General features: G+C 45.6%; 2 protein-coding genes across 4 annotated transcripts in view; one reads left to right on the forward strand and one right to left on the reverse strand.

The window, feature by feature from the left end:
* OPTN (optineurin) overlaps positions 1-7,639 on the reverse strand; it is a 41,766-nt gene extending 34,127 nt beyond the window's left edge. The window contains exon 1 of one of the 3 annotated variants that reach the window (XM_059910705.1): positions 7,401-7,639. Coding sequence is in view for 2 of the 3 variants with exons in the window: in XM_059910697.1 (XP_059766680.1) it covers positions 5,429-5,441 (13 nt within the window). In the remaining variant the exon portion in view is untranslated. Of the gene's footprint in view, positions 1-5,428; positions 5,531-7,400 lie in introns of those variants that run through there. The other 2 variants (XM_059910697.1, XM_059910693.1) reach the window with 2 other exon arrangements.
* On the forward strand, positions 7,108-15,465 carry LOC132356211 (ras GTPase-activating protein-binding protein 1-like). The gene is given in 5 exon segments (XM_059909097.1): positions 7,108-7,367; positions 11,337-11,380; positions 14,117-14,521; positions 14,524-14,815; positions 14,847-15,465. Coding segments are annotated over 5 exon segments (1,620 nt in total).
* Positions 15,466-16,311: the final 846 nt, after the last annotated feature.

A 16,311-nucleotide genomic window follows, 5' to 3' on the forward strand; every position in this document is an offset into this window, starting at 1 on the left:
ATCTTGATTCTCCCTTTTTAAACAAAAAAGGTGCATCCTAGCTTCAGTTTTTATGTGTATGTCTGTGTATAAGGGTGTATAAAGGGGTACAGTGAGGAGATGGGGGATGGAGGAGGGAGAGACGGGCATGATATCATGATGATCAGGAATCCTAACGTGGGGAGTTCAAGAGGCTTTCCATATATACATCTGTAGATGTGGGCAAAGTATTATTAAATGGATTTTTCCCCAGAAAAATCTTTAAGCTCAAATCTTCCTATTTTGGGTGAATTGTATGGTATCTGAATTATATCTCAATAATTGATTGTTACAAAATCTCCATATTTTATTTCTTGCATATTTGGCTGAGAGGAAAGGGAGAACTAACGTATTTCGGATGCTTACTATGGCCTTGATCACCGCACCAGACTGTCAGTTTCCAATCCTCACTAAAACTCAACTAGACAGCTATTTTCCTGGTGACGGAGCTGAGTTCACAGAGGCTTTATAGCTCATCCAAGGTCACTCAGTGAAGGGCACAACCGAGCATTAAGGATGATTCCAAAACCCAGCCCTGTCATACAGTGAAGGTGGCACTGAATACTTAGGCTTCCATAGTCGATACTTTTGCAAAGCATTCTAAAAGACTAAGAAAATCTTGCTTAGTTGTTGCCTATTCTGAGAATATTTTAAGCATACCACTTTATTTGTCGAGGGGTCAGTGTGGCCATAAATAAGATAGACGGGTGTATCCCAACTGTACTTCTGTATGGCCTACCACCTGGGCAGACACAGAAATCAAATGCTGTGGGCAAACATTTTCCTTTTCACGTTTCACAAAGATGATGATATATCTTTTCATGAGGAATTGCAGAGTTACTGCATCGGTCACTGGAAGCTGAGGAGAGAGAAGTGCTCTCTGATCTATCGCTGTATAACCTCTGGGTGTGCTCTATAGATAAACATGGAAGGCGGGCCCATTCACCTCACCCAGAGTTCAGATTCCACTTCACCGATCCATTGCACACTGCCAGAAATCTTAAAGAAATAACCAAGGCTGCCGGAAGGATTTTTTCTTCTTACTTCTTAGCAATAACAGTCAATGAATTGCTTACAAACAAGTTACTAACAAATTTTCACTGCGTCCAAAGAACCTCGTCCCTGTAAGAAGTTCCCACGTGTGCTGACAGAACCTGCCACTGCCGACAGGAGGGCAGAGTACAAATGACTATCTCTCTAAGAGGCTGCAAGGGAAGCTTCAGTTACGGTTTTTGTTGTTAAGTCCCTGTGCATGTTAGGGCAGAAGCTGGGGAAACTACTATGTATTAGTGCCCGTATATTAATGCACCAGACCCTTGGGGTGCAGAGCGGTGCTTCTTTCCCACTCTGGCAGGAGGCAATCCCTAGGCTCTCTGGAGGTCTCCTGGAACTGAGAGCCTGGTGACCTGCTTTTGGTCTAAAGGACCTGTAAGGTAAGCTAGGACGAAGTGAGAGAGCGGCATGGACTTATAAATACTACCAAATGTAAAATAGCTAGTGGGAAGCAGCCGCACAGCACAGGGAGATCAGCTCGGTGCTTTGTGACCACCTAGAGGGGTGGGAGGGAGGGAGATGCAAGAGGGAGGGGATATGGGGATATATGTATACGTACAGCTGACTCACTTTGTTACACAGCAGAAGCTAACACACCATTGTAAAGCAATTATACTCCAATAAAGATGTTAAATAAATAAATAAATAAAATAAAGGACCTGTAGGAAATCAGAGACAGTGCTGCTACTGAGGGGACAGCCGGCCCCCAGCACTGTGGCCTGCGTGATTCCTCTAGAGCAGCTGGCACAGGAAAGGCATCCTCATGGAATTCTTTAATGAGGATGGCAATTCTATGAAGTGAAAAACACGGATAAAGCATTTTGAGCCTTTTGAAAGCATCTTTGTTTTACATATCCTGATTCGTTTAGAAAGAGGTACACTGCTATAGTGTGCTATCTCTTAGCATTAAGTGACCAGAATAGACTGCTTTTGTTTTCCCCAATAAAATAATTTGGATTACTTTGCATAAAATAATTTGGATTATTTTGCATAAAATAATTTGGATAAAGCCAGTTTCTGACTTTCCATAAAACTCATTTTTGCATAGTACTATGTTGGCGCTAAAATTTCATAAAAATGGGTTTTTACTAAATAACAGTGCTCCTATCTATTTTGCAAAGAATACTAAAATTCTAAGTAATTGACAAAGATAAAATCCTTGTAACGTGTGTCATTCACTTGTCAATATTAAATTTCCTCAGGTATTCAAGGATTAGACTATACTTTGGAGACATTTAACAGATTTGTTTTTATTTTGTTTTTATTTTTTTATTTTAAATTTTAACATCTTTATTGGAGTATAATTGCTTTACAATGGTGTGTTAGTTTCTGCTTTATAACAAAGTGATCAGTTATACATATACATATGTTCCCATATCTCTTCCCTCTTGCATCTCCCTCCCTCCCGCCCTCCCTATCCCACCCCTCTAGGTGGTCACAAAGCACAGAGCTGATCTCCCTGTGCTATGCAGTTGCTTCCCACTAGCTATCTGTTTTACGTTTGGTAGTGTATATATGTCCATGCCACTCTCTCTGTCACATCTTACCCTTCCCCCTCCCCATATCCTCAAGTCCATTCTCTAGTAGGTCTGTGTCTTTATTCCCATCTTGCCATTAGGTTCTTCATGACCTTTTTTTCTTCCCTTAGATTCCATATATATGTGTTAGCATACTGTATTTGTTTTTCTCTTTCTGACTTACTTCACTCTGTATGACAGACTCTAACTTCATCCACCTCACTACAAATACCTCCATTTTGTTTCTTTTTATGGCTGAGTAATATTCCATTGAACAGATTTGTTTTTAAAGTATCTAAAGCAGAGGGAGGGAACAGTAGGGGAAGGGGGAGGAGAGGGGAGGGGAGAGAAGGGAAGGGGGAGGGGAGAAAAGAGAGACTGTTCCTTCCAATATTTTTCCTCCTTGACTTTCCGTTACATCTCCACCAAGACTTGAGGCACAACCGTAACAGTTAAAACCGATTCTACTTATCAACTTTCTGGTTGCCCAGATTTTATAAGGACATGAGAGAAAAAAAAAAACAACAGGGTTATGCTGAGGGAGACAGTAGAAAAATAAACCGGGTGCCACTAACCAGACACATGACCTTGAGAACTCATCTGACCTCTGTGATGATTTACTGACTTGCCTAGTTAATGATGATCACTATAGCTGCTTTCAGCTCAAAAGCCCTATGAAAAGTATTAAGCTTCTAGCAAGACCACAGTCCAATCCGCACTGTCCGACACGTACACCCCGGCACCCTCATGGCCATGCTGCCCTCTCTCACTGATACATACGCCCGTCCCTATTACAGGGAACTCTTCGCTACGCAGCATTGTTAGGAAAACTATTTGGTAATTCGAATGTCATAGTATATAAGAAGTTAACATAAATGCCAAAAATAAGCACATAAATACTCATAAACAAAATTTTACTAAAAGCAATTTGATTTTTGGTGACTCAAAGTGCATTTTATGATTTTAGAATATTTGGGGGGCATCATTATAAGCTATCACAGTACAGTGCGTATATGAGATGTCTACTGGTAGAATGCCAGTTAGAGAAAGCTGAATTCTCTAAATGTTTAGCATCACCTTGAAATATTTTCAATTGAGAAAATGCAGAGATGTATTATAAATCCTTGCACACATCCTCAAAGGTTATGAACTAAGGAACTAAGCCATTTACTCCAAGGTTCTGTCTAATAACAGAATTTCTCATAAAAATCCAACCAATGATCAGAAATGCATCATTTCTAAGCAAAGGTTTTTTTTTTTTTTTTTTTAACTACAGAAGGGTGAATTAATTTAGCACAGGATTTGTCAACATTTCACCAATAAGGAAAAATAGGAACCACCTGGAAGGTGGAAGATCAAAAGCAAAATCTCCTAGATTTTATTCCTGGATCTGCTATTCAAATTCCTGATTATAATTATTGTTCTTAATTCCAGAGGTCAAGTAATTATAGCAGTGACTTGACTTCGTAGGCATGAGCTTAAATCTTGTTCCTGAGTTGGCCTTAAAAATGACCCAGCTCAACTTATTCAATGCAGGAACGTCCTGTCCGGTTTCCATGGCAGATGGTCATATAGACCAGGCTCGAATGACTTCAATGACAGAAAAAATGAGCACATGACCTTAGCAGGCAACTGCCCATTCTATTCCAGGATGGCTCTGACTGCCAGAAAGCTGTTTTGTATCCAACAGAAATCTGCCTTACACTGACTTCTCTCCACGGGTCGTTGGACCATCAAGAATAATACAGAATAGGGCTTCCCTGGTGGCGCAGTGGTTGAGAATCTGCCTGCCAATGCAGGGGACGCGGGTTCGAGCCCTGGTCTGGGAAGATCCCACATGCCGCGGAGCAACTGGGCCCGTGAGCCACAACTATTGAGCCTGCGTGTCTGGAGCCTGTGCTCCGCAACGGGAGAGGCCGCGACAGTGACAGGCCCGCGCACCGCAATGAAGAGTGGCCCCCGCTTGCCACAACTAGAGAAAGCCCTCGCACAGAAACGAAGACCCAACGCAGCCAAAACTAAATAAATAAATAAAAAATAAAAATAAAAGGAATTCCTTTTAAAAAAAAAAAAAGAATAATACAGAATAAACCCAGGTCCTTACCCTGGTGTGGCTGATTCTCCGAACCTGCTGATTCAGTATTCACAGGTTCAATCCCCACATGGATAAATTAGTTTTAAACAGTGAAAACCTATTTCCTGATCAGAGGCAATTGCTGGCTATTGGCAAATTCTGGTTTGGGTTTTCAAGGGGATTGAGTAACATTCCAAGATTGCATCAACTAAACTCATCACCATCCTGGAAAAAGAACTCAAAGTACATATCCTATTAAGGGGGTAAAAGAAGACTTACCTTTTATGCCAGAAATGGTACTCTGACTTTCGTAACTGCAAACATACAGAAAATGGAGATAGCCTCATCACCCAAGGCAGGAACCTGAGAGTTATGCTTGGTTCTTCCTATTTGCTCTTCCCTCAAGTCTAACGGGTCACCGAGTCCTGTCACTCCCACCTCCTCTCAATCCCCACCAGCTTAGGTCAGGCCCTTCTTGTCTTGTCTGGCCCACAGAGTACAGGACTTTCTTCTGTTTTGTCCACTGCCGTGTCCCTAGCACCTAGAACGTTACCCGACATATATGGGGGTTCAACAAATACTTGCAGAATGAATTTGCATAGCTTCCTCCATGGTTGGACTCATCTCCTTCCATTGCAGCCCCACTACCTCCATGGTTTCTTTCCTAATACCAGGGCATCCCCCTGCTTAAACCCTTCCCATACAGACAGAGCGCCAGCTCCCGAGCAAGACAAACATGGCCTTTCAGAGTCTGGCCCCCACTTACCCAGAAGTATCATCTCCTGTCACCAATGCCACTCATGCCTGAGGCACATTAAAGAGCTCACAGTTCTTGGCCTTCTTTTGCTTTTCTACCCTTCCCCGAGATGCCCGGATCTGCTTTTACCCTGGCAAACCCCCACTGGACACTTCAATGTCCAGCTCGAACAGACGTCCTGTGTAAAATGACCTGTTCTTTCCTCTGAGCACGCAACAGCGCTTTGTGTGTTCCACCCCCTTGGTCCTTTTATGTAAAGTACTGTGATCATACCATGCCCGTCAATCTTCCCATCAAACCTAAGTCAAGGTCTCTGTTTTACTCTTCTTACAGACGGGCACACTGAGAGCAGGCTCTCAGAAAATGTCTGTTGAAATGAAATGAAGCTATAGTGTAAGACGTAAAGTCATACACTTGTAAAACACAAACCCGACATACTAGTATTACAAGTTTTTCTACAGTTCAGTGGCACTCATTTCCAGATTCTTGAACTCAACTTATTTTGAAAATGAGTACCACTTTTAAACTATCACTACAAAGGTATCTGGATGTCATTTCATAACACATATTCCATTACTCAACCCACATACATAGGCCAAAGTGAAAACGAGAACTTTCAATATAATTTTTTTCTTTCTCAGTGAAACAGATTTTATTTTCAAAACACGGAGTTTAATTTCTTCCTTTTCCTTTGGATTTACTATTCCATAGATTCCAAAGAACATATCACACAGTCAAGTCTCTATAAAATTCAGGAAAAGTGAGGCTTGGAGGAGAGGATACCCATGTGCCCCTACCTAAGGGTGGGGATTCCATGGGAGGGTAAAACAGTGACCAGTTCCTTTCAAGAATAACGTTTGTTTTTGTTTTTTCGGAGAGTTTAGTTGGAGCCCATCACATAATATGCAACTTGAGGTCAGTTACCCAAAAAAAAATACTACTTTTATAATGTTGTACACAATACATAAAGAACAACTAAAATTGGCCCAGTAGAAGAACTGGCCAGTCACCCGGAAGACTCTAATTACTGTCCTCTCTACAGGCTACATTTCGACTTGTCTTGCCCAGGGCATTACGGGGCAGTCCCTGGACCGGCCTCTGCTACTGGACCTCCCCAGCCCACTCCAAAGTGGGCACATCCTGGGCGGGGTGGCCAGGCCGCCTAGCTCTTCTCTCCTTCCAGCAAAGAGCAAGGGTGAGGGGCTCTTCTGTTAATAGTGCGTTTGCTTAACCAGATCCCAGGCTTTTGATGTTTTAAGTTTCGGTTTTCCGTTTCATCCTTAAGCAGTGCTGTGGCATATAATTTCCATACAGCAGTCTTCCTGGTGGAGGAAGGAGGCTAGACGGAACCTGGGTTACATTTTCTCTTAGCGATGTGCACTGCTTGCAGCTTACACGATAGAATCCCTTTGGGGTTCTCGGCCTCATCACGTATTCATATTCTCTATGTATCTATAAACACACACAAACACATACATACACACATGCCCTCCCAGACACAACGGTTTATGAAGATTCCTTTCAGCTGTTCAGTAATCCCGCCACCTTAGAGAGCGGTCACCGGTTCTTTAGTGTCCTGGGCCATCTCGTAAAGCTAGAGTAGTTTGTACGTCTTCCAAAGGTGTGTCCTTAACCCCTTCCCTTATAATGAGGAACTGGCTGTACAATCATTCCCAACCTGCGGAAGGATGTCACCCTCAGACCACCTTCATGACCTACAGAGGAAGGCACCTGCGGCCAGCCTGGAGGGTAAAAAAGGGGGAAGGGGCGCCTTGGGCTGGACGCCCCCGCTGCCCTTCCGCACCAGGTCAGGATCGCCAGGGCCCGGAAACCCTCCCAGCGAGCGCAGCCGTCCCACCCGAGGGGACACCCCACCCTCGCCACCCACGTCCCTACTGGCTCCGGGCCGCAGGGAAGGCGGCTACGGGAACCGCTTCCAGGGCGGAGAGTGAGCCCCTGCCCGCCCCCTGCCCCAGCTCACCCGGCGCCCGGGCTCCGGCCTCCGGCCTCCCTCGGGGTCACTGCCTCCTCGGCATCGTTGCCGCTGGGAGAGGGCTCTGGACCCGGATGCAGACGCCGACCAGGGGACCGGCCGGGGGCGGGGGCGGGGGCGGCGGGGGCTGGGGAGCCTCTGGCGGACGCGCGGCCTCGCGACCCCACCCAGCGCTGCTCAGCTGACAGTCGCGCCAGCCTCCTCACCTCCGCCCGGGAATTTCCCGGGCCCCGCCCGCCGCAGGCCCCGCCCCAACGCCCCGCCCCTCGGCCGGCTGCTCCCCCGCAGGGCCCGCCCCCACTCTCCGCCCTGCCTGTCTCGTGGGCCAGCCCACAGCCTCCCAGCGAGCCCCGCAGCGCTCCCAGGGTCCAGGCCCGGACGCGGGTTAATGCGGGTTGCGCCAAGGTGCCAGTGTGACTGCCCTGACGGACGGCGTTAATTAAAACACACTGTTAATTAAATGGAGTGTGAGGTGTCGGTCTTAGCCGTAGGGGGTGCCTGTAGAAGTCCAGAACCACGGGGGCCGCTGCGCCCCAACGAAAGAGGGCGACGGTCCCAGGCATCCTTGGGACGAGACCTCAATCTCTGTTAAAGGCTTTACATTTAGATAGAGTTAATTGAGCACGCACGGCTTTCCACCCGATTTTGCCCTTGAAATAGACCTTTAATTAAAAACACAAAGCCTGCCGGATGCTTCTGGGGCTCTTGTTCCCGGGGAACAGGCCAGCCGTTGACACTCGTAGGTTTCAGGTGCTCCAGGCAGGTGGGATTACTGGATCGATCTGGACTGTACCTGGAAGGCAGAAGTATTGATCTACTGGACCGGAGGAGGGTGGTTGCCTCCAAACTAGACAGCGTGAAAAGTGAGGAAACAAGACGAGGAAGGAGGGAGAGCCGCCCTAGTTTGCATCCTAAGCACCGCGAAGAGGGATAAGCAAGGACGCAGACACAAGACACACAAGGCGTCTGATCGCGAGGTCAAGGTCTCAGCGAAGCCGGTGCGGCCGGTTCTCCGGGTAACAGGCCCCTCGTGTAAAATAAAACAAATTAGGGCGGGGTCCCAGGAGGTGAGGGACAGAGGGCCTGGGGGCAGGTTTGTGCTGAAGACTAAGAAGGACGCGTCGCAAGTGGGAAGAAACTTGATTTACGAATGAAGAGGCTGACGCTGCTCAAATCAGCGGGATACCAAGCACGTTGTTGCTCACCCAAATGGCTCGCTGGTTAGACGAAAACGAAAAAAAAAAAAAACCTAATCGACATAGGAAAAGGGGGACGCGCCCTCTCCTGGTATCCTGAAGGATTCAACTCCTCTGTTTAGACCGCCTGCTCCAGGCCAGCTCTTCCTGCCCGACTCTTAACACCACCCAGAGATTAACCCCCTGCTCAAGGCAAAGAGGGCTAGCAAGTCAGTTCCTGCCCCAGACCCAATTCTGGAGGGTCCCTCCTGGGCTTGTTAGGGGTGCCTGGGGCGAGTCAACTCTACGGGCTCACTTCCGGTATTTTAAACCATGTTAAAGGAGAGAGTAAATGAATATTAGAGAAGCTCGGAGCAGGGAGGGGATGGGATGGGGTGGGATAGTTACGGGTGGGGGGAGGCGTCATACACAAGGCTGCCAGCAGCTGTGGAGTGAGAAGGTTGAGGGTGGGTGAGTTTCTAGTAGAGAAAGTGGTCAAGGTCGTTTTCTCCAGACCCACTTGCTCCTGAAACATTGAGCACTCCCACCACTTCTTAGCTGTGTGACCTTGGACAAGTTACCTAATCTTGATGTGCCTCATTCTCTTTATCTGTAAAATGGGGCCTCTAATACAGGTCCAAAATTCCAAAGATCTGAGAATCCAAAGCCTTTCTCAGTTCATTTGATGGCAGAACCAGACCCAAACTGATGCAAAGTTATTTACATTATTTATTTACATCACTTAATATGATTATTTGTTTCACTGAAGCCACCTTAATTAGATTGTATGAGATCTGTTTCAGACCCTCTTGGGGAGTTATATTATGTAAATTACATGCACCTTATTACCCTCCTGAAATCCAAAAAATTCTGAGTTCTGAAATAGAGCTCACACCAAAGGCTTTAAGTAAAGGATTTGGATATACAGAGCTTACTGCCTAAGGTCACTGTGATGATTAAGGGATAATACATGTAAAACACTCAGAACAATGCCTGATGCACAATGTTAGTTGCTATTCTTGCTGCTAGTGTTAGAACCAACTCTGGGGACTTCCCTGGTGGCACAGTGGTTAAGAGTCCGCCTGCCAATTCAGGGGACACAGGTTCAAGCCCTGGTCCAGGAAGATCCCATAAGCCAGTGTGCCACAACTACCGAGCCCGTGCTCTAGAGCCCGCGAGCCACAACTACTGAAGCCCGCAGGCCAGCCTGTGCTCCGCAACAAGAGAAGCCACCACGAGGAGAAGCCTGCGCACTGCAACGAAGACCCAACGCAGCCCAAAATAAATAAATTTAAAAAATAAAATAAAACAAAGAACCAACTCTGTTTCTTAGCCTGAATAGTCCAGCGGGGTGCCTCCTTCCTCTCTCACACTTCCATGAGTAGATAGAGTCTAAGTGCAGCTAAGAAAACTGAAATTATGACATGCTTTCCGCTGTTCACTGATGTGGTTTTGCGGTAGGTGAATGCAAAGCAGTGTGGTAGGCTATTTAGTGAGATACTCATTTGTTTCATGCTTTCTGTGCCCCTCCCTACCCACCCCCTTTGTTTGGAGAATACAGCTAATCGCTTTGTGTTTCCTATCACAAGGGTATTTGCAAGATTCTTGGAAGACCAACCTTTCTTCTTGTCTCTTGAGAAAGCCCAATCATCATCTACCCCAGGTGTCCTGGAGAGAGAGAGCAGAGAACCCAGGTGGGGTGGGGGGCTTTCACAGCATTTGGGGGAGTGGGAGGGGGGTGGAGGTTGGTGGTCTCCTGAGCATCAGGGACTCAAGCCTCAGCCCCTGCAGCACCAGGACACATGGCCAGCCCTTGGAGTGACACAGCTATATGAGACGTCTATTGGACCTTGGGGACTTGACCTCACAGCTTCTGCAGATTCTGGAATGCTGGCTTGTCACTGGAAATAACAGAGCAACCTGCCCTCTCCTTAGAAGAAGCTTTATGGTAGATGGTGAGGATACCAGCATCAGTGGGCTGATCAACTTAACCGGCTGAAGAATAAATGGCCCGAACTCCAGTGGATGCCAAAAGCCCTCCTGGATTTTTCCATGACCCCAGGGAAGGAGAGCCTCCACTCAAGGCCTCAGTGATGCTCAAGAGTGGATTTCCCTACACTCCTACAGGGCAAGGGCTGGGTGGGCAGAAAGTAAAGATATGCAACATATTTATGCATATCTGAGCTACTGGTAGAAAAATATACACACTTGGGACACCAGATCCAAAGACTACCTAAACTATGATCTACCTATACTATGACTCCATATATATGAAATGCCTAGAAAAGGAAAGCATAGACGGAAAGCAGACTTGTGGTTGCCTGGGGCTGGGAGTGGCTTGGACTGCTAATGAGCTCGCGGGAATTTTGGGGGATTGAGGAAAATATTCTAAAACTGGTTGGTAATGAGGATTGCACAACTCTATCAGCATAAAGATTATTGAATTGTACACTTACAATGGGTGAGTTTTAAGGTATGTAAATCATATCTCAGTACAGCTGCAAAAACAACACCGAGGGAATTCCCTGGCGGTCCAGTGATTAGGACTCCACGCTTTCACTGCTGAGGGCATGGGTTCGATCCCTGGTCAGGGAACTAAGATCCCACAGGCTGCGTGGCGCGGCCCGCCCACCCCCCCAAAAAAACAAAAGAACAACAACAACAACACAAAAAACCACCAAAAATAATACCAGAAGTAAATCATCATGCTATCCGGTAAAGGGTAATGCCCCTCCTTCTGTTGGGCCAGCAGTGAAGTGGCTGTGTCGGTCATCTGCTCTGTAGCTGAGCTGGGTCTGGGCTTCGTTTGAGCTTTAGTTAGATTCAGTTCACAATTGGCTCCAAATATTCTGAGGATGGCTTCCTCAAAAAGAGTTCAACAGAATTACCATATAACCCAGCAATTCTACTCCTAGGTGTACACCCCGAAGAACTGGAAACAGGGACTCAGGCAAGTGCATGTAAATGCCTCTAATAGGCCGCTTCCCTCTTACTGATACCTGGCATTGCAGCAACTCCCTGGATGAGGGGTGAGGCTTCCGTCAGAGCCAGGCTCTGGGATTAAGGCTAATCTGTCGCCGATTTAGCAGCAGCCTCAGACAAGTATCTGGAGTCCCAGGAACAACGCCTCCACTTTGAGAAAAGCCGGAGCAAGTGTGTGTGTGTTTGTGTGTGCGTGTGTATGTGGTCTCTACTTCCTTCCTCTCCTTTGCCCCCCAGCTCTAGACCTTGGAACAGTAAACTCACTGGGAAGAAGCTGGGTGTTTATCTTTTAGGTGATCTTCAGTCCTCTGTGAACACTGAATAAGAAGACCACAATAATACTACTACTTCCTACTTCTTCCCATTGTGTAAACACAGAAGCTGTCATACTCCCTGCTACCTTTTCCATCAAGTCAAAGTAGAGCATGGAGGAACATTAAATTCTTGTTTCTTGATGTAGCACATATATACAATGGAATATTACTCAGCCATAAAAAGAAATGAAATTGAGTTATTTGTAGTGAGGTGGATGGACCTAGAGTCTGTCATACAAAGTGAAGTAAGTCAGAAAGAGAAAAACAAATACCATATGCTAACACATATATATGGAATCTAAAAAAAAAAAATGGTTATGAAGAACCTAAGGGCAGGACAGGAATAAAGACGCAGACATAGAGAATGGACTTGAGGACACGGGGAGGGGGAAGGGTAAGCTGGGACAAAGTGAGAGAGTGACATGGACTTATATATACTAGCAAATGTAAAATACATAGCTAGTGGGAAGCAGCCGCATAGCACAGGGAGATCAGCTCGGTGCTTCGTGATCACCTAGAGAGGTGGGACAGGGAGGGTGGGAGGGAGGGAGACGCAAGAGGGAGGAGATACGGGGATATATGTATATTTATAGCTGACTCACTTTGTTATACAGCAGAAACTAACACAACATTGTAAAGTAATTATACTCCAATAAAGATGTTTTTAAAAAAAATCTTGTTTCTTTGTTTCACTTTAAAAGTGTTAAGAGTTCCTGGAGCAAAATTTTCTGTTGAAGTATTAATTAGCCAGCGCCCGTTGATTTGGGAAAATAATCACAGTGAGACACCACAATTCTTCGTCATGATCTGAAAAGCATTGCCATTCTCTTCTTTGTGTGCCTGAGGAGTGAGAAATGGCCTTGGTGTCTCACTTTCTACACAGTTTCTTGCTTCTGATTAAATAATTCATCTGTCAATGTTGAAGGACATGATTTCTCTTTTTCTCATCTCCCTTATTCTTCCAAAATGAGATGTCTCACTTCTCAGAAGTGCATGGGGGAATGGGGGGACACAGGCCTGGGTGTCAGACTATATATTTTATATATCTTATATATTTATGTATATTATTATATATGTTATATATCATATTATATTTATATTATATAATTATACTTTATATATCAATATTATATATTATGCTCTATTAATATATAATTATATTATATGTTATATATTGTATAATATATTTATATTATATATCATATTTATATGATATAATTATGTATTATATATAATTTTATTTTGATTTTACAGTTTGAAATACATATATATATATCGAGAGAGAGAGAGAGAGAGAGAGAGGAAGAGAGAGAAAGATTGATTTATTATGAAAAATTGGCTCATATGATCATGGAGGCTGCCATTGGCCAGCTTGAGAGGCAGGATTAGGTGTGATGGAGAGCTGAAGCTGTGGTCCCAGGCCAAAAGCTGGCAGGCTTGAGACCCATGAAGTCGATGTTTCAGTTTGAACCTGAAGGCAGGAAAAATCTGATGTCCCAGCTCAAGGCAGCCAAACAGGAAGAATTTCCTCTTATTTGGGGGAGAGTCAGCCTCCAGTTCTATTCAGGCCTTCAACTGATTGGATGAGGCCCACCCACATTAGGGAGAACAATCTGCTTTATTCAGCCTTATCAATTTAAATTTTAAAGCCTTATCAATTTAAATTTTGGATCACCTGATCCAAAAACTCCTTTATGGAAATACCCAAAATAATGTTTTTCCAAATGTCTGGGTCCCCCATGGCCCATTCAAGTTGACACATAAAATTAACCATTGTACTTCTATAGACCCTGACTTAAGGCATGGCTAGTTAAATTATCAGAAGTGATTTTGCAATTTGAAAAGTTACAAGTCCCCTGTTTTCATGAGAAAATGTATTCACATATGGCTTTCAAATAGACTATTGTAAACCTGGATACAAAACCTTAGCTGGATTGCCCATGACCTTTTGTTCCACAAAACCTCAGGGTTCCCGTCACCAGACTACGTTACCCCTTTTCTGATTTTGTGGACAGAGTTCCCATTTCCCTTGTCACAGACCAATAGACAGTTATTAGATTTATAGACATAATGCCCTGATGAGCCGTAATACAGCTTTCTCTGGGGCTGGTCCCCTCCGATCTTCACAACTGGATGCCAGGAGCATACCTCTTTCTTTCCCAAGGTCCATGGTTCAATTCTCCAGCTGATATAGCTTTAAATTTTGCAACCGGTGCAGACGCAGTTGTGTGAGGGGTTTTTTGCTTTTCGCCGTGTGTGGAGCAGAGCTTGTTCCTCTCCTGCTCAGCCGTGCAGGTTGAATTGACCAAAGCTATCGTTATGGAGAAGCCTAGTTCCCTGCTGGTCAGGTGGGAATTTGTGAGACAGTATTACACACTGCTGAACCAGGCTGCAGACATGCTACACAGACTTTATGGAAAGAACTCTTCTTATGTCCATGGGGGATTGGATTCAAATGGAAAGCCAGCAGATGCGGTCTACGGACAGAAAGAAATCCATAGGAAAGTGATGTCACAAAACTTCACGAATTGCCACACTAAGATCCGTCATGTCGATACTCAAGCCACTCTGAATGACGGTGTGGTGGTCCAGGTGATGGGCTTGCTCTCTAATAACAACCAGGCTTTGAGGACATTCATGAGACCTTTGTCCTTGCTCCTGAGGGCTCTGCTGCAAATAAGTTTTATGTTCACAATGATATCTTCAGATACCAAGATGAGGTCTTTCGTGGCTTTGTCACTGAGCCTCAGGAAGAATCTGAAGAAGAAGCAGAGGAACCTGAAGAAAGACAGCAGACACCTGAGGTGGTACCTGATGATTCTGGAACTTTCTATGATCAAACTGTCAGCAATGACTTAGAAGAACATTTAGAAGAACCTGTTGCTGAACTAGAGCCTGATCCTGAACCAGAACCGGAGCAAGAACCTGCGTCTGTAGTCCAAGAGGAAATGTCTGAGCGTATTGGAAGAAACTGCTCCTGAGGATGTTCAGAAGAGTTTCTCTCCAGCGCCTGCAGACATAGCCCAGGCAGTGCAAGAGGACTTGAGAGCCTTTTCTTGGGCCACTGTGACCAGTAAGAAGAACCTTCCTCCCAGTGGAGCTGTTCCAGTTACTGGGATACCACCTCACGTTGTTAAACTACCAGCTTCACAGCCTCGTCCGGAGTCTAAGCCTGAATCTCAGATTCCACCGCAGAGGCCTCAGAGGGATCAAAGGGTGCGAGAACAGCGAATAAATGCTCCTGCCCAGAGGGGACCTGGAGCAGTCCGTGAGGCTGGTGAGCAAGGTGATGCTGAACCCCGAAGAATTGGGAGACACCCTGACAGTCACCAGCTCTTTATTGGCAACCTGCCTCATGAGGTGGAAAAATTAGAGCTTAAAGATGTTTTTCAAAGTTATGGGAATGTGGTGGAGCTGCATATTAACAGCGGTGGGAAATTACCCAGTTTTGAGTTCTTTGTGTTTGATGATTCTGAACCCATTCAGAAGGTGCTTCGCAACAGGCCCATTATGTTCAGAGGTGAGGTCCGCCTGAATGTGGAAGAAAAGAAGACTCAAGCAGCCCAGGAAGGGGACTGCTGAGATAACTGCCTGCGGGGACCTGGAGGCCCTCAAGGTGGGCTGGGTGGTGGGATGAGAGGGCCCCCCCCGGAGGCATGGTGCAGAAACCAGGATTTGGAGTGGGAAGGGGCAGTGCTCCAAGGCAGTGATTGCTCTTCACCGATCTTCAGGCAGCAGTACAAACCCTAGCTCCCACAGAAGGGTGAATTTCTTCAGCCAACTTTTGGTATCTTGGAATCTGATCCTAGTGTATCATAAACTGCTTAAGTTTGTACAATTTTACTTTTTGTGTTAATGGTGTGTGCTCCTTCCTCCCCCTCCCCCCCGCACCTTTTAGTCCTTCACTTCCAGTTTTGTGGAATGATATTTTAGGAAAAACGGATTTTTAAAGAAGAAGAAGAAAAAAAAAAGACTGCATTTCCTTGCTTTATTTGCATATACAGACTGGATTTTATTTTTAACGGTTTCCCCAAAGGAATGTGTCTTGCTTATTACTGACATTTGGTATGTTTCATTCATTGGAATATTTCTTTTTTTTAAAATTTTATTTATTTTACTTATTTATTTTTGGCTGCATTGGGTCTTTGTTGCTGTGTGCGGGCTTTCTCTAGTTGTGTCGACGGGCTTCTCATTGCGGTGGCTTCTCTTGTTGTGGAGCATGGGCTCTAGGCGTGCAGGCTTCAGTAGTTGTGGCGCATGGGCTCAGTAGCTGTGGCTTGCGGGCCCTAGAGAGCAGGCTCAGTAGTTGTAGCGCCCGGGCCTAGCTGCTCTGCAGCATGTGGGATCTTCCCGGACCAGGGCTCGAACCCGTGTCCCCTGCATTGGCAGGCGGATTCTTAACCGCTGCACCACCAGGGAAGCCCGGAA

This window comes from Balaenoptera ricei, chromosome 2 (genome assembly GCF_028023285.1).
Source record: "Balaenoptera ricei isolate mBalRic1 chromosome 2, mBalRic1.hap2, whole genome shotgun sequence".
NCBI classification, from domain to species: Eukaryota; Metazoa; Chordata; class Mammalia; order Artiodactyla; family Balaenopteridae; genus Balaenoptera; species Balaenoptera ricei.